General features: G+C 40.6%; 1 protein-coding gene across 3 annotated transcripts in view; it reads right to left on the bottom strand.

The window, feature by feature from the left end:
• The window catches only part of DENND3 (DENN domain containing 3), a 31629-nt gene extending 14946 nt beyond the window's left edge, over positions 1-16683 (bottom strand). Inside the window, exons 1-9 of one of the 3 annotated variants that reach the window (XM_040069389.2) lie at positions 16507-16683; positions 10474-10747; positions 9806-9921; positions 9158-9297; positions 3576-3687; positions 2335-2454; positions 1218-1436; positions 797-918; positions 194-349 (exon numbers count right to left, since the gene is read on the bottom strand). In XM_040069389.2, the coding sequence (XP_039925323.1) occupies positions 194-349; positions 797-918; positions 1218-1436; positions 2335-2454; positions 3576-3687; positions 9158-9297; positions 9806-9921; positions 10474-10747; positions 16507-16590 (1343 nt within the window). In that variant the 5' untranslated portion in view covers positions 16591-16683. Of the gene's footprint in view, positions 1-193; positions 350-796; positions 919-1217; positions 1437-2334; positions 2455-3575; positions 3688-9157; positions 9298-9805; positions 9922-10473; positions 10748-16506 lie in introns of those variants that run through there. The other 2 variants (XM_058421655.1, XM_040069413.2) reach the window with 2 other exon arrangements.
• Between the last annotated feature and the right edge of the window lie 1738 nt (positions 16684-18421).

The following is an 18421-nucleotide window of genomic DNA, read 5'->3' on the forward strand; positions in this document are numbered from 1 at the left end:
CTAGCAATGTATATATACATCAATGACTCATATTCCATCATGCTACAGGACCTCCTTCTCATATTCCCTAACAAAACCTGAGCTCTACAAAATACCTATAAAGTAAGACAAAATGAGAATATTTTCATTGATGCTTAAAGTGTCTTAACCAGTACCACATGCTCTTATAATAGAAAATACTACACCCACTTACCTGAAGATATTAACAATTAACTGCAACATGGTCTGCTGCACATCCATGTTCAGTTTCTGCTGCCAAGCCCTCCTGCAGGTTTGCAGCTCACCAAGTTCTGTGCTGGCTCGGAGATGGCAGAGCTCCAGATCAAAGTGCAGCTGCAGACCCTCCACTCTACACACAGAAGAAAACTATTAACTTACATCCTAACACCAACAACTTTTTCCATACCTTAAAAAAAAAAAAAGTCATTTAGGCCCCTTGCATCTTACAGCTAGAGAAGTGCAAGATTGATTTACAAGTGCTGACAAGCTAACAAGATTCCAGGGAGCCCCACTTAATTCAATCACAGTGCACTCAGTCTTCTTTGCAAAGTTCAGAGTATAATCTGTATCAATAATAAAAAAGAAACAAGCATTCCAGTTGTTGCAAAATAATTTGGTGATTATGACTGCTTAAAGCCACTTCTATACTAATTAATTGAAATTTTCAATTTTCTTTTTTTAAAATACAGTGGGGTTTATATGAATGAAATAATAATAATAAATAAGAAAAAATAAAATACTTGGAACATCAAGCATGATTTATGCACTAAGATAAACATCTTCAAGATCTTGTCACCTTTTTATGAAAGCTTCTGCTGCTTGTGCTGGAACATCTGGAATCTCAAGTTCTTCTTCAACCATTTTTGAATGTGAAATATCTCCATTATCTATATTAATTAGAATTAAATCTTCACCTTCCTTTTAACAAAAGAAAATAGAATGACTGTACATATATTGTGAAAATATTTACTTCTCATTTACATACTCCTCAGACAATTAATTTCATCAAGGAGGTAAACCAGAAAAGGACTGAAATTTTTTCCACAGTAGAGAAATGTATGAATAACTGAACAATTACATTGAAGAAAAATAAATGCAGTTGCCTTAACGGATGTTAATCCCAGTACACGAACACTTAGCAATATAATATGCTCCAATATGGAAGGGGAGAAATGCACTGCAAGTAAATTCAGGAGTGGTAATAGTGTAAAACATACCGTGCTCACTTCATCAAAATTATCAATATGACATCCCATGAGAAAAGACGTTGGAGCCATCACAAAATCCAGCATTTGCCGGGACAGAATAGGCACAAAAGTGTGCTGCCACTGAAGAGGATGAAGGTACAGCATAAAGCATTCAGCAATGAGTGTCAGCAGAGCCCAGTCAGAAGAGAAGAAAACGATTCTCTGCTCAGTCAAAATGCAGGTCATAATCTGGAAAACAAACCCAGAATGTTAAATATTTGCAAAGAGGTATCTAGAACACACTAGAAATGCAAATGTTTCATCTGTGAGATTTTTAGTAGCTACCTTACAGATCGATAAAATGAAGTAGTGTCCATTTCAAGATGCATCAGCTGCACCATTCAGGATTTGAGATACTTTGATTCATAACATGCATGTGTGGGCTAAAGCCCCCAAAAATAATGCAGAACTGCCAACTCTCATGATTGAGGAGGTTTCTTAGAGAAAGTGGCTCAGATAATACTGATGACCTTAAACAACCTCATTTAACTTCACAGGTGGCTTTTGAGAAGGGAGTTGGATCAGGAAACCTACAAAAGAACGCTCCAGGCAATATTAATGTAAGAGTCTGTGAAGAACTGAAAAAAAATTCTTTGCAAATAGCTTTTTGTATCTCCACATCATTTACACCTTAATTGTATGAGAGCGTCAATTGTCATCAATCCTTCCCACAGGCTCCTTTCTTAAACATGAAAAATATCATTATAAATCTTGTAGAAATGCAAGTATTGAAAATTCAAAATAAGATCTGTCAATTGGCTTGGGTTACATTTTAAAATATATTTTTATAGTTACATAAGCTTATAGTTACATTTTAAAATATATTGTTAAGAAATATAGCACCTATCTCTAGACCACAGGCAAAGAAATGCAATATGCCTTAATCTAATCTGGTCTGCAAATAACAAAATATCTTAAGAAGAAGTATAGTCTATTGTGCCATAGCTCTAATATTCAGAACTAAGACTACTCTGAATTCCTTGGTTTATAAAGTTTTTTGAGTAAATAAACGTCTTGATTTTTCATAAACTACAAATTACTGGTACTGTCAATCTCTAAAACATTTTAAAGTATGAGTTGGTTTTACCTGCAGCACCTGCTCTGGTTTGAAACACAGCAATGGAAGATGGAGATTCAAGTCAATAATTGGACTGTCTGGATCCTCTCGAGAAGGAATTATTATTTGAAGGGGTTTCATATGAAATACCTGTAATAACAGATGGTCTCTGTTTACAGCTCAATGAAAATATTCCCACAGCACATTTAATTCAGCATTTTAGTACCAACTACAAAATATTAACTTTTAGTGAGAGCAAGAAGATAGGTATCTGCATACTGCAGAAAAGTGAAATAAAAAGAGAGGGAAATATTCAAAGACATCATTACTAGTATGAAAGATTAATCTGGACTTGTCTCTTCTCAATCTCATAGGATGATTGGCCAGTAAATTTTTTTTCAAAACATCTTTATCAGAATTAAACTTGCTTTATTATAAGCATAACAAAATCATTGAATTTATATTTTTAGATACAGCTGGGAAATCAAAATTACTGATAAAACTCATAGAGGAAATAGAAAAAAAATGAACAAAATAAGTGAGCATAGGTTTTCATGCTAAGAAAATAAAACAAGCCAAAAGAAACAAGGTCTCAGTGTTTCAGATATTTCAGCTCAAATCTCTGGGCATATTTCAGCACTCACAGCTGGCTTAGCCAATCACTCAGATATTTTTCAGCTCTGCTATTTTTCCTTCACTCCTAACACCTCATCCCAGGGTCAAGGAAAGCAGCTAAGGAGAAGGCCATGGCTGAAGTTCTGCTTCCCTAGAAGCCACTGCAGTAGATAACAGTGTGTGCTGGAATCATTGACCCAGCTGACATCTGGCTTGACTCAGGAAGGGTCAGAAAGGAACAAATACACAGCACTGAATACAAATGTTGATGTGAATTTCCCCTCTCAGCTTGGTTTTATCCAGGCAGCAGACATTTCATCCACTACACACTGTTCTGCTGCTCCCAGACCTGCCCAGGCATCATCTCACACCACAAATAGTTGGCATGAGCCAAAGCCTGCCCAGAGGAGCATTGAAAACTAAAGCACATGACTGGTATGCCAGCACTCCAGCCTGAACCCTGGTCACGCTGTTATTTTCTCTGCTAATAATGCATAGCCTGCCTTTTAAAGCACAGGTACTGACATCAGCTTCACATCACCAAGTAATCTCTGACCTGACACTCATGAATGTCACCCCGTTTATTGAAAACAGCATCTTAGTATCTTAGAAGACATAATGTTGAAATCATTATGAAATTCAGGAGGAGTAATTACCAAGTGGAGTGGTCCTGGTGGTGGGCTGGGGATTAAAAACAGCTTTGCTGCAAATTCTTTTATGTGCTCCTCGACATCTAAATCCCTGAAAGGTCGTAGCTGCACTAGTAAGCTGTAATTAAATGATAGGAAATTACTTATCAATAGTAACATCCAAATACAAAAAACTCTTTCTGCTGATAATCTAGAAAAAAATTATTAGGAGTAATGAAGCTTATTATTTCAGCTAATTAATTTCTAATTTATTAGATACTTGAGCAGCTTCATTAAATTTTAATGATGCTGCTGTGTCAGAAGCAGAGATTTTTTGTACTCCCATGCATAAAATACTGCTGCATTATATCCATCAGAGGACACAGTGGTTTGATGGCCAAAGGAAACCATACGTGAGGTGAGATGGTGAGGTAGCTACAGCAAGTGTCTTATAGAGACTGGGGAACCAACACCCACAGCTGCAACGCTGCCTTGGTGTCATCATCCCAAGCATCAGATACCAGCTCTGAGATGGAAACAGCACCAGAGGAAAAGAGAGGTTGTAGACCTGAGTTTGACTGCAGAGGAATGTAAAGCAAGAGCAATATTTAGCTTAAAGCTTAGGCCTGTATGGACACTGCTCTTTGCTGTCATTCCTGCCCACACAAAGAATAAGAACATTTGTGCAAACCTGCCAAATGTTTCTGCTTTAAAACTGTATTACTCTATCAAAGGTCACATGGTTTATATTATACACCAAATCGATTCTGGAACATTTAAACATACACACTATCAAGACTGAAAACTATGAATTCCCATAGCATTTCTGAAATGTAACAATTATCAATTTAGGTATTTGTGGTCACAAAGGGCATTTTGTTCAATAGAAGACACACTTGCACATTTATAGCAAAAAACCCAAATCTTTATAAAATCAGAAATCTAGACCTGCAAATCTATATATACAGAAACTAGGAACTGAAGATGGTTGTCTTCTCCCTTGAAGTTTTACTTCAGTTTGCAATTTTACTGGTTTCCTGCAGAAGAACACTTGCTCTTCAGGAAGGAAGCAACTGAACAGGTCAAGAGATATCTAAGGATCCAGAACACCCTATTTGCGTAAAGCATTTAGATTCCAGAAAAAAAAAGTACATTCTCTCATATATTACTGCACTTTTAAATGAAATATTTAAATTCACTGTTTTCCTGTTTGAAGAAAGTCCTGGGCTGTTACATACATATTCCCAAAAAGTCCATCAGCTCTTCAGGGGTGCAGAGAAAGTGGAATTTAAGAATTATCAAAGAAAACCAGACCATCGATTTAAACAAATACTTTGTCACACTCAGTGATGCCTCAGATTTGGCCCAACAGAGTAAGCAGACCTGGCTTTTTTTTTTCTTTCCTTTGAGACAAAAAGCTTTTATCAAGACATCCAGTAAATGTCGTCACAGAAGCAATGTGACTGAGAAAGCAGCAGATGCACAGAGAGGACAGTCAGAGCTCCCTAATCAGGACATGGCGCCCATTAATGCAGTCTAACTGCTAGCTGACAGCTCTGCACTGCAAACATCTGCAGAAATAAATGAAGTAATCTCTGAAACACTCAAGTGGAGAGCTTAGGAGTTTATGAACCTTTCATTACAGCTATTAACTGTCCACAGACAGGTGTTTCAGAAAGCAAGGGCAGCTCAGAATAAGCCCTTTGTACTACCTCAGTGCTGGGAGCTATTTGCACACTCCCACCTTTTCTCAAGGCAGCTGAAAGGATGAATACATAGGTTTGAAGATTTACTGTTTGAACGGAGCCTATTCATCCATCCAAGACAGGAGTTCATCCAGGAGATTACTGCCAGGAATATTTCACTTTTCATGCAGTATAACAGATTGAGGTAATACTCCATGTGCAAAGTGCCAAAACCTCTCAAGTTAAACGGAACCTTTTCAAAAAATGTAGAATAATCCAACAGCCACCGTGCTGTGAAACCTTTTAGGTGCACATCTGCTTGCTTTGGAGAAAGGCAGACACACGCCACACAAAATGTTCTGGATTTGGAAGAACTGTGTGTTAGCAATATGGAAATTAGTTATAAAATTAATGGCACAGAATACAAAGATGTTCATTACTATGATGACAGCTTGCAGATTCCCTTGCAGTTCAAAGCATCTACATGGATTTATAGCTTGATGTTGCCTGTGCATCTCAGCTTGGTTCCGTTTTCTGTTGTGATTTCTACTCTGCCACTTGAAAAAGTGTAGGAACCTGGATTTTATTGAGGAATGCTTACGTAAAAAAAAAACAAAACCAAAACCAAAACCAAACCAAACCAAACAAAACAAAAAAAACAAAAAAAAAAAACAAAACAAAAAAAAACCACCACCCAAACACTTTTGGTGACTGTTCTGACTGAAAACATGTACCACCTCACCTATAAGCAATTCTGTGCACTTTAGGTACTGATGACAATAATCTATACACAGAGTTCTGGAGGAAAAGGAAACTTTGCTGCAAAAAACCATCGTGAATGGAAGCAGAACCCCTTTAGATGCTACTTCAACACCAGATCTTCAGAAGGAACAGCATTCTTGCACTAAGTATCACAATGAAAGGCCTACACTCCAGAAATAGGTGGTTTCAGGTCCACCAGAGCAAGTGCTTTCAGATCTCCTGACTGGAGAATGATTAATCAGTTGAAGCATCCTGCAAAACACCTCTGCAGCATACCAAGGATACAAGTGTGCTGTTGAAGGTGTTATTATTTGTTAAGTATAAGAGGCAGTGCTACCTGAGTACATTCGAGCAATGGAAACACTTAATTATTTTAACACAGTAGCTCCCTTTCTGGTTTACAGAAATACAACGTCAGTGCAATGTCCCAAAAAGTCAGAACATCTCCAGCTGTACAGGGCACTACACTCAAAAGATCTCATAGAGGTCTTGGCTGCAATTGTTTATGTTATATTCAAAACAGCCACACACTCTAGCAACTGTTTCATGCCACATGGAAACAATTCAGTGGTACAACCAAAATAAGGAAAACTTGTACCTCTCCTCCACCCCTTCCCTTCTCTCCACCCTACGGTACTCTGGCACAGGGAAACACTTTTTCTAAAAAAAAAAAACAAGACACCAAAACCAGAAGGGAAGACATTCTGAAATGAGCCATTAAATGCTACCAAGAAAAATTAAATTAAAATAATAAATAAATAAATAAATATAACAGAATTTTATGGAAACCTAATCAGTTGAGTTTCCAGTACCGTGGGAAATGCCAACACCAAATTCAGCTCAGTCTCTGGCATTCCCCACCCCCTCCTTCCAGTTACACACACTCCCATCTCACAGATGCAGCAGCAAAAAAAGGAGAAGAGCAGTGCAGCTGTGTGAAAATTTCCCGTTAAAAAAGCAGGACAACACGCAAGACTAATATGGAAAGTTATTGTCCTCTTGAACTTCCCTATCATTATTCACACATTTGCAAATCACCTTAAGCATAGATTGTAGGGTGCTGATCAATCTGAACACCTCTCAGAAACCAGTACAGACTCAAAAGAGAAAAGCCATCTGTGGACATAAATATTCTAAATAGGAGCCAAACCCTACTATATGTTATATGTGATCAAGGCAGAGGTGTTTAACTATAATGTTTAAATAATTATAAAGTTTAAAATATCCACCTAGAGGCAGAAGCACATCTAGAGGGTTAACTCTATCTAAACAGACACAAGAACTAAAAACATTTTTACCACATCTGGAATTTTCCATGGTTGTTCTGAAGATTTTCCCACTTTTCCCTCAGTGGGCTCTTTTAAAATCCATTTGCCAATTGACTGCTTCTCCCAGCTCAGAGATGTCACACTTCAGAGAAGAAATTACTCACTTATGAATACTCTGCATAAACCACTGATGAGTACTGTAACTGTCAAGCTGAATCCACACTATTCCCCACCCAGTGGAAAGCTGGTGTGAGGTGAGCCCTCTCACAGGCTGATTTCACTGAATAAAAGCAGCAGGAATCCCACTATTAAAGCTGGATGGAAACAGTAGACATAGCTGTAGCCACAGCTGGAAGAGCTCCATATGCAAATTAGCAGTGACTTGAGATTTGAGACTTCTAAAAGGCAGCGGTGAATCAGTTCCTGCAATACCAAGGGCTGATGTAATACACTTAAATATAAAGGCGGGGAGAAGGGGGTGAGGTCATTTGGGCAGGAAAGGAGAAAGGAAAACAAACATTTCCTTTTTATTTCACTGAACATTTATTTTGATTTCACACTGACCTGTGCACATCCTATTTCCATCATGCTGAAGTCCCTTGTCCATGTCAAACCCCTTCACTAATGCTTTAAAAATGACAGAGCAGAGGTACATGCCCTTAAGAGGGCTGCCAGAGTTACTCATTTCTGATCTCACAGCCTTTTTGAGTCAATGTCTAAAATGCCCAGGAGGAAGGCACCACTTTGCTCCTCCACAGCTCTCTTCATGCAGCCCATGGAAAGCCAGTCTGAGCTCCACAGCACAGGGAAGAAGAGGTGCATGGGGTGGGGAAATGAGTGCTCAGGTCTCATTTGGTCAGGAGCCAGGTTGGTGTTTGCATTTCCCACGGCACTGGAAACTCAACTGATTAGGTTTCCATTAAATTTTATTTTTTTTTTTTAATTTCATTTTTCTTGGTAGCATTTAATGGCTCATTTCAGCTGGTACCCAGGGAGTGCTCCCTTGCTCCTCTGCTCAGGATATGAACACCAGCAGAACAAAGGGGAAGACTCAAGCTCCAACCCAACACCTCAATATCTTTCAACTTATGTACAAGAAGCAAATACCTGCAACAGGATTCAGACTTGACTCTAGAAAGGTTGACTAAAATATAGGGAAGAAAACCCCTTCTACCACTGGACAACAGGTCCAAAGTGAAGACACAGAGTAACGTCCAATGTACACAGACAGGTTCCCCAATGTGAGAGGTTTTAATCCAAAATAGATGCAAATAAATCTTTGTAATTTAATAAAGTAACCTCAAAATATGTGAAATTACTTAATAATAAGATAGACCCTTGTTCACTTATCGTTTAAATCATCTATACTGCAGAGTATTTGATTGTTTCTAACCAGTGTATCCTAAGAATTTCTCTCCTAGTTCTACAACACCCAAGTAAGCACTCCACTTCCTCAAGTGACTTGGATTATTTCCCTAAAGTGTCATTAACTGCTTATTAATACATATATTCACGTTATTCTGACATTTATTTGGTGCATTATAAAAAGCTTTTTGTGCTTTGAAAGAGATTTTCATAAGAGTGGCAAAATTACAGTTAACCCTCTTCCAAAAAAACCCCAATATCTGTAAAATATCCATTCCCTACACATTAACAAAAACCCCCAAAGAAAATGAAGACAACATCATAAATAATTCCCTTGGTATTCAGAATTTGCACTTACTGTCTCGGCAACAACAACATAGCATTTCTTCTTTTCCTCTCCCACACAACTTTAAAAGGAAACTAACCATTGCTTTAGCATCACACAGCTCTCCTGACCACATCAAGCAAATCCAGGTATTAAAAACCTGCAGCCATTTCCAGCAGAAACACACAGGGGAGCAAATCTTACCAAGAGAGACAATCCTTGAGGGCACTAAAATACGGGTATCTGGATATAACACAAACAGCACAGGGTACAAAATAGGCAGGCACCTTCCCAGTCTGCGCAGGTTCCCAATGGCCCTGCCCATTCGAGGAGGTGGAGCCATCCTGCAAGAAAACTGCACATTAATATCTTTATGTTAATCATGAATTTATGGCTGATATTTTCTTGAGCACCTTAGAGATGTGATAGCCAATTCCCTCCATATTTCAGAGGGATTTGAATGTCTATCTCCCTTCAGGTCTTCAGAAAAGTGTCAGCCTACAAGACTTTAAAAACATGTATTAAACAGAATTTCAGCACAAAATGTATTTAGAAAGAACATCTTTCGTTGTTTGGCAAGAACAATCTTTACCAAAAAACATCCAGGAAATAAAGTCTGCTCCTAAATATCCAAATCTCCTAAATGGAATCGGTAACAATTTTCCCTAACGCAATGTGTTCCAAAGTACTTAATTTAAAATGACAATATAAAAGTATGATTTGTTCTGTCCTTCTAACATAAAAACACACCTGTTAACTAATCTGACAAATTAAATCTCACATTATTTTCACAGTGTTTTGCTTTTATATATTTTAATATGTTTTAATAGAAGAATGAGTTAAATAACATACTTGCATAGACTGGTAGTACTGTGCAACAACACCATATGTTCTGTTACCACAGACATCAGTGAAGACCAAGAAATGGATGTGGTCCTCTTTTGATTCAGAAGTTACATAAAGTCCTCCTGAAATGAAGACAGCAACCATATTTTTAATTGTATATTTAACTAGAGCTGTGAGAAAGACAATTCATGACAAATACTGAACATTGCCACTTCATTTCTAGAGAAATGTTTCATTTTAAGGGATTAAAATGTAAGATACAGTCCACTAGAACTAAAGGTTGTTACAGAGGTTGTAAGCTACACATTATTGAAGAAGTAAAAATTAAATTATTCTGAAATTATTGTCAGTGACAAAATACAATGAATGGGTTTAAATCACTTATTTTCTCCCAAGATATTAAAAAGGTCTGCAATAGTGACATGCATATTAAAATTTCTCCAATTAAACCTGGAAGAAATATTCACTACTTCAGGTATACCAAAACACCAAATGAAAAGTGAGAGAGTACTCAGCCATTTTGGGTTGAAAAATAATTTTTCACTTGTGTGCATGTTTGTACTTCACTCAAACCAAGATTTACCAACAAGAGCTAAAAAATAAGAGCTGAACTATGGGTAAAGAAATATTTACATTAAAACAGTTCTCAACAAAAAGCGTGAACCCCCACGTACCTGGGAAGCAGAGCTGTGGCAAAGCAATAAGATCAATATCCTTTGGAACTGTCACATCCTCTGTGTCAGGTGCTTTCTGCTCCCCATTGAGGCTCTTCCCATTTTCAATCTTGGGTCTCTCTTTTTTCTTTCGGAAGGACCGGCGTCTGCTTTTATTCAAGTTATTACCAGCATTAATCACCTGAACATCATCTCTGCTGATAAACGGAGGTACAAATACAGACAGAACTTCTGGATCAAGGGGAGGAAGATTTTTGAGTTTTCTTTGAGTGCTCTATAGAAAGAAAACAACAAACAAAACAAACACTAGGTTTACACACATCCTGATATGTGGGGTTTTTCTCCTAATTTTTAACCCTGGTTTTACTTTACTCCTAAAATTGTGGGTTTAGAATATATTTTTCTGCTTCCTAAATAACTGACTTTTCCTTTAAAGTTTTTCTTTTATGCATGTTAATGCAAGGAAAATGGACATTTTTAGCAGGCAAGGAATCCTTCATCATTCAAAATGCCCCATATCAGTATTATGCCTTTGGCAAAAGAAACTAACAAGTATCAAATACCATATTTCCTCCTTTTCAGTGTTAAGATATACTTAAAATAAACATGGGCAATAAGAGAAACCAGGCAATAAACAAAAGAAAAGAAAGAGAAACAGCTGAGCCTCTTAGATAAGTCTTTGTTCAATTTCAGGAAAAGCTTCCTTTCAACTCAGAATAAATAACATGTACCAAAGAAACCCCAAACAACACGAACAAGACTTTCACAAGACAACACTTAACTTTATAAGGCAATTAAAAAAGCACAATTAAAAACTACGATCATTGTTACACTAAACACAAGTTTAGGACACTGAAGCCATGAGAATTTCTCCATATACTGATGACTCAATGGAACAGGTATCCCAAGAGCACGTATGAAATTACAACATTTTTCGCAAGCTGCTTTGTAAAGTATGACTGGCCTGAAAGCCCTCACTGCCCTGCAATGAAAAGCTGAGGAGGAAGAGATCAGAGAGTTTTGTACTCTTGACCATGTAGTCGAGCCAAGTAGCTGCATTTCCAATTACTTCATTGCAACTTTAATTCTTCCTGCAAGGTTAAAAAAACAAGTAAAAGCTTTGTTTAACCAACGGATATTTGGAAACAGGAAAGGCCAGCCCCACTGTGGTAAAAAGTTGTTTCATTTTCAACTTTTTGTAAACATCTTCAAACTCAGATGAGGTGAAGCATACATGCTGCTTTTATCACCAGATATGATGCAAGATGCTCCTTGAGAACCAGTGCTGGCCTCACCCATCATTTCCCTATCTTTTTTTTTTCTCAATAGCTACAACATAGAAAGCTATGTTGCCAATCTTCCACTGTCCAGGTTTTGGACCCTGCTTTTTACATCCCAGCATACAGCTACTAACAGTTTTCTTTCCACATTTGAGTATCATAGGAAAAAAGTGAAGGAATATTTCTTGATATATTAGTTATGGTATCTGAAATTCCATAAACTACACCGTATTTATAATAGGATACTCTAGAGAAACTACTTCACTAAAAACAGGAGGTGAAAACCCACACTTTTCATGAACAAAGAGCCTGAACTAAAAGTAAATTGGAGTGGGAAAGAAGAGTTCAGGTAAGTATCCAGTGGGATAGTCAAAAGATATCAGTGACTTTAAAAAGCACATCACAGATTGGGGTCCTGAGTGCCACATCCTCGCATGCTGAGAATTTCAAGTGTCATTTCCTTAGTTGGCAGCTGACAAAGGCAGTGAAGAAACTGGAAACATAGATAAATTCACCGTGATCACCCTCAAACTAACATGCAGCTAAACATTTCAGGAGGAAATTAAGAACTAAGGCTCAGCCCTGAGGCTGTTACGCAAGAAAAAGGCAGACGTACTCCAATAGTAGCAATCTCAAATTGGCAGATTTGCCCCGCTGAGGTTTTCACACAGAGCTGCTTTGACAGGGCAATCCCTGACTTACACTGAGGCATCTCTGTGTTCCAAAGTGCTGGATGGCAGCCAGCGATTTAATGGCCTCACAGCCTAACAGCTCCTGAAATGGCAGATCCTTGATGTCTTGAACTACTACAGAGACATTAAAGACCATTTTTCCCCACTGTCAGCACTGTCGCTGACCCACTGACTCAGTCTCCAGCATTTGAGTCAGCTCATATTAATGTCTTGCCCAAAGTCACATTTTCTTACTCCTTGAGTTCAGGGATAGTGAACAGGCAGCAACAGAACAATATTCACTTGTTTCTGCTCTTCTTTGAACGTTTTATATTTTCTGCTGCTACTGTTACTTCTTCACTTTGAAATACTTCCCTTTTGTAGCTTCTTGCTACCAAATCTCCTTGCATCACACATAGCTTCTTACAAACTGAAGTGGGGGCTTTTATTCCATCCCCATTTGCTGACGGTGCTCCTGTAACAGCGCTGCTGAAAAGGACACCGATACAAGACAGACTTTTACAATGACTGCACTATTTAGACACAAACAGTAGTGTGTTGAAACCACAAATGAGAGCATGACTTCAGCTACCTGGTGTTTCTTTGACCTCATTCTCCTCTTCCCATCACTGAAGAACTTAATTTCACTTTGAATATCCTGAAAGCACTGGTATCTTTAACAAATAATTAGGCAGGGAAAGTATGAAGCCTCAGAAAAATTAGATTGGGCAAGACAAATAGGTTGTAGTAACAGGACAAGAGGCAATGGTTTAAATCAACAGATGGCAGGTTTAGATTAGATATTAAAGAGAAATTCTTTATTGTCAGTGTGGTGAGGCACTGGAAGAGGTTGCCCAGAGAAGCTGTGGATGCTCCACCTCTGGAAGTGTCCAAAGTCAGGCTGGATGGAGCTCTGGGCAAGCCGGTTTAGCGGAAAGTGTTCCTGTGCCACGGGAGGGGCGTTGGAACTGGGTGATCTTTAAGGTCCCTTCCAACCCAAACAATTGTAGGATGATCTCTGCAGATTCTTGTGCAACTCTTTGCTCAAACTAATGATAAGGCTGACATTAGGTCTGGTTGCACTGGGTTTCATCCAGTCAAACTTCAGAAGTCCCTTTGGAAAGAGATTCTTCCTCCCTTATGCCCCAGCCCTCAGTGCAGCTTTTTCTAGTCTCACTCCAGTTTGCCAGCAGTTCTCCAGTACAAAGGTACCCAAATGTGGGAGTGTTCCAGATGTGAACTTAAGGGTTTTCAGTAATAACAATAACAGTAATAATCCCTTCCCTTTGCCTGTGAGCCACAGTCCGGATGATGCAGGCCATTACACAGTTACTTTTCAAAAAACCACACAACAGCTTGGGTTGAGGGGGACTTAAATTATCATCTCATTTGAATCCTCCTGCCACGGGCAGGGGCATCTTCCACTAGACTGAGACACCTAAAGTCCCACCCAATCTGACCTTGAACACTTCCAGGGCTGGTGCATCCACAACTTCCCTGAGCAACCTACGCCAGTACCTCATCAACCTCACAGAAAATTCTCCTTTATATCTACACTAACCCTGCCCTCTGTCAGTTGAAGCCGTTACCCCCTGTTCTACTGCTCCATACTCTTGTCTGAAGTCCCTCTCCAGCTCTCTTGGAGCACCTTGAGGTACTGAAAGTCCTCAATAAGGTGACCCCAGAGCCTTCTCTTCTCCACACCAAACAGCTTCAACTCTCTCAGCCTTTTCTCATATGAGAGGTGCTTCTCTAATAGTCTTTGTGACCCTCTTCTGGACTCAATCCCAAGAGCTCCATGTCTTTCCTGTCCTTAGGATCCCAGAGCTGGATTAGCACTCCAGGTAGAGCAGAGGGGCTGAATCCTCTCCCTCACCTGCTGCCCACACTGCTTTGGAAGCAGCCCAGGACATGCTTGGCTTTCTGGGCTGCAAGTGCACATGGCCAGGGCATATCCAACCTCTCATCCACCAGCATTCCCAAGTCCTTCTTGGCAGGGCTCCCTGCATCACCCAATCTGTACCAATAGCAGGGACTGCCCTGAATCAGTGGCGGCACCTTGCACTTGGCTTTGTTGATCCCCAGGGTTCCCATGGATTCACTTCTAAAGCTTTTCCAGGTGCTTTTCACTGCAAAAAGCACACACTGCTGACCGATGCTCAATCTGATCACACCTCATTTCTTTTAGGCACTTTGACAGCCAGGGAGGCACTACAAGCAGGAAAAATTGTTTTGGTAGTAATGTCTGCATCAGCAGCGCCAGAGAACACAAGACAACCTCTATACCACTGACTGTGGTGGGCAGATACAGAACCCACAATGGAACCTGTCAAAGATCTGAGACATGTCATGGACAGTTTGCACATGCTTGCCAAACCAAAACCCAGCTTTATAGCTGTAGAAAACTTAGGGAAAAGAAGCATCACTACTGTACGTTTCATTCTTACAAAATACACACTTCCAGTGCTAAGAAAGAAATCTCTAGCTGAAAATAGCAGCCTCTGATCTTTTCAAATTAAAATCTCAGTGACAGTTTTCCTGGCAATAAGGATAAGCAATGGATGACAGCCCAGAAGATTCTGTTTCAGGAGCTTCAGTGAAAAACTACTCTTTTTTTAATTATTTTTTTCCTGGAGTCCCCATCAACAGCAGGTCAGTCATATAAAACTTTTCTGACTATGGGGGTGGGTTATAGCATAGTCCTGTTGACTTAATTTGCTTTATCACTCCATGTTTCAGTATAGTTAAGAATACACCAACACACTGAAGATCACGATTTGAAGCACTATCAGGATTCCACCACTTTTAGTTGTTATGTTATCATCTCTCAGTAAAGTCTTTTATTTCTGTAGTCATTAAAATTAGCCATAAAAACATATTCCACTCTCCTCATGTAGATAGTGCTGCAGAAGGAAAAGGAAGTGGAGTAAATCTGCAAGTCTGCCCTAAGACAGTGACTGAAATCCCCATGGTGTAACAGCTTGCAGGGACTTTACTGAAGTTCATACTAACAAAAGAAGGGACTACTTTCTTTTCTGATACCTTTTTGTATCTTGAGCAAAGAGACAATTCAGAACCTGCAGGGTAATTGAAATATCAGAATGGCTTCTGCTTTCTGTAGCTGATTTCTTGTTTGTTGTTCCACAGGGTTTCTTTCAGAAAGCAGTGAGAACAAACTAAGCAAACTGGAACGAATAAGAAATTCCCCTTCCTTTGGGTTCACTTCTCACGCTTCTGATAAAACACCATGTGCACACTGATTTCACAAGTCTGGTGCTGACATTTAGGAACTATTTCTCCATTCTGAAGGTACACATGAATGAGATCCTGGAATGTGAACCTCTACTTGGCTGTTATCACTTAAGAAGCTGACATCAGCAAAAGCCGTCTCCTGAGCGAGTGAGCAAGCAACAAACCCAACAAAGACTTCTTTATCTAATGCTATTAGAGCGCAATCAAATTCAAGTTCAAGCAGAGCAACTGAGATCCCTGGGAGCTGTCTGGCTTTTTTTTTTTGCACATGCTGGCACCACAGCTCTTCCTACAGCTCTTCCCACTGTGAGGCAGCTCGTAGGTGTGGAAGAAACCCCTCAGCACACTTGAACCAAGCAGAACCAGGAGGAGGAGGGCTGTCATTGTGAGCCCACAAGTGAATAATTATAAACAAATTATAAACCACATATTCAAAGCAGTAACCTCCTGCCGTATCCAAGTGGTTCAGGTTACGCCAAACTCAGGACACTTGAGCTCACAGGGATTTAGATCTCGTGTTTTCCTGAGGATACAAGTCACCAGACTTTAATCTTTTGCTTTTCTCTCCAGCGGAAGACAGGACGTGGAGTAACACCCACTAAAGAACGCATGGTTAAGCATTTTGCTGTCCCTGCTTATCTAAACCTACAGTGAGTTCTCCATCTGAACTCAGACGTTCGGAAAAGTGCAGCTACCTCACACCGCTACCAAATTCTCCCCGGTTTTCTGACGTTCGCCTGTCAAAACAACTTTCTGTTGGGACATTTCAGCTCCATGCGCTGACAAACCCAGCCCCACGCACTGGCACCGCCCGCCCGAACCCCGCTCACCTGGAGCAGCGCCCGCACCCGCTCTCTGGGCGCACCGACCAGCAGACAGATCTCCAGCAGGCCCGAGGGCAGCACGTCCTCCATGGCACAGCGAGGACAGGGCGGCTCCTTCCCTGCGGGCAGCGGCTCCTTCCCTCGGGACAGCGGCGCTTTCCCGCCCTCAGCACCGCCCGGTCCCTCCCCGAGGGGCGGGAAGGAGCGCTGGATGCCACGCACGGGAGCCCTCCCCGTCCGTCGCTACTCTTCGCACTTTGATTGGCTAAATCTCCTGTCACTCTAAAGAGTATGACCAATCACAACGGCAGAAGTTGCAGTGGGCAGGCTGAGGGTGGGGCTTTGCGCTGAGAGCTGTGGTGCTCCGGTCTGAGGTCTCAGGACTGAGAGATAAAAGATAAGAGGTGGGAGCTGAGGGGCTGGGATTTGAGAGTTGGAAGGATGAGGTGCTGGAGGATGATGGGCTCTGGGCTGAGTGGCCTAGGGTTGAGGGACTGAAAGCTGAGGGGTTGAGGGGCTGAGGACCTAGGGTGCAGGGCTGAAGGGCGGAGATACCACTGGCCCCGTTAAAAACTTGTGATGGGGTTTGTGATTGACAGTCACGATTTCGCGATTGACAGTCACGACAGACGCGATTTCTAGGTTGACATAACCAAGGACTATAATATTTTCTAGTTTTAAGCAACAAAGTGAGGACCTAACTCAAACAAGAGGAGTCTCCAGTTGTTGCTCCGTCCCTGGAAGGGTTTAAGACCAGGCTAGATGGGGTTTTGAGCAGCCTGGCCTAGTGGAAGGCGTCACTGCCCGTGGCAGGGACTTGTGACTGGATGATCTTTAAGCTCTCTTCCAACCCAAACCATTCCGTGGCTCTTTCCTCACCTCGTTTCTTTGTCTCACCGGGACAGCCCCTGGGAAAGACATTTCCCAACTCAAGGTCGAGTTAATTTTTCTCCACGGGCTGTTTTCCTCGTGGGGCTGTTGGCCCACAGGGGTTGGGGTGCTCCAGGGCTGCCTGTCACCCTGTCAGACATGGGTGATGTCATGGTCTGGCGCCTTGTTAAGCACAGCCATCCCTGCTGTTTGCTGCAGGTGACTCAGCAGGACTGCCACTTCAGCAGGACTGTGTCACTGTCACTACATGGGAGTTTTCTATTTATGTTACCACTGGTCACAGTTTCAGTGGACTGAAAGCACAGAGCTGGTGCAAGCTGCGTAGTGTTTCCACTCTGGAGCAACAGAGGCATAACACAGGGAACTCCGAGGTTTCTTCCTGAGCTGCTTAATCTAAATACTCCATGAGTCACTCCGTATGTATTGGCTCTGTGCAGATCTTCACTGAGAGAATGTAATTTTTCCAGGACCAGAGCATAAAGTACCCGAAACTAGAGATCAGTTTCTCTGTAACTGGAGGTATGAGATAAAGTTTCATCATAACCACAAACATTTTTTTGTGGACTAGTGTTCAGGTATGTTAAATGCAAAAACATTCCTGGTCTAAGTGGTTCCAGGACTACATGAACTTCTTGTAAGTTCAGGGGTCAAAACAGGTTTCCTCAAAAAGTATTAAGAATGAGACAATTTTATTATTTTGTGGGGGGTTTATTAACTGAATTTTTGTGGTGTTACAGCTCAGGAGTATACGACCTCTGGTTGTCTCAAATTTTGAGGAAGACACACATCAAGGACATAGGAAACTGTTCATATAGCAGTGACTCAAAGAAGATAATTCTTGAAAACCTAGAAGTATCAGGGATCACTTCTCCAAAGTGGTAGAAGAAGATCCAAGGGTCAAATATTTATATTCAGGAACTTTGAGGTCATAAGGGATTGTTAAAATGACCTTGTTTAGCCTATGTAGCCCAGGTCACAGAATCAGAGTGAGTCCTGTATTAATGCTGTAACTTCTGGCTGAGGCCATGCA

Source organism: Hirundo rustica, chromosome 1 (assembly GCF_015227805.2).
Source record: "Hirundo rustica isolate bHirRus1 chromosome 1, bHirRus1.pri.v3, whole genome shotgun sequence".
Lineage (NCBI taxonomy): Eukaryota > Metazoa > Chordata > Aves > Passeriformes > Hirundinidae > Hirundo > Hirundo rustica.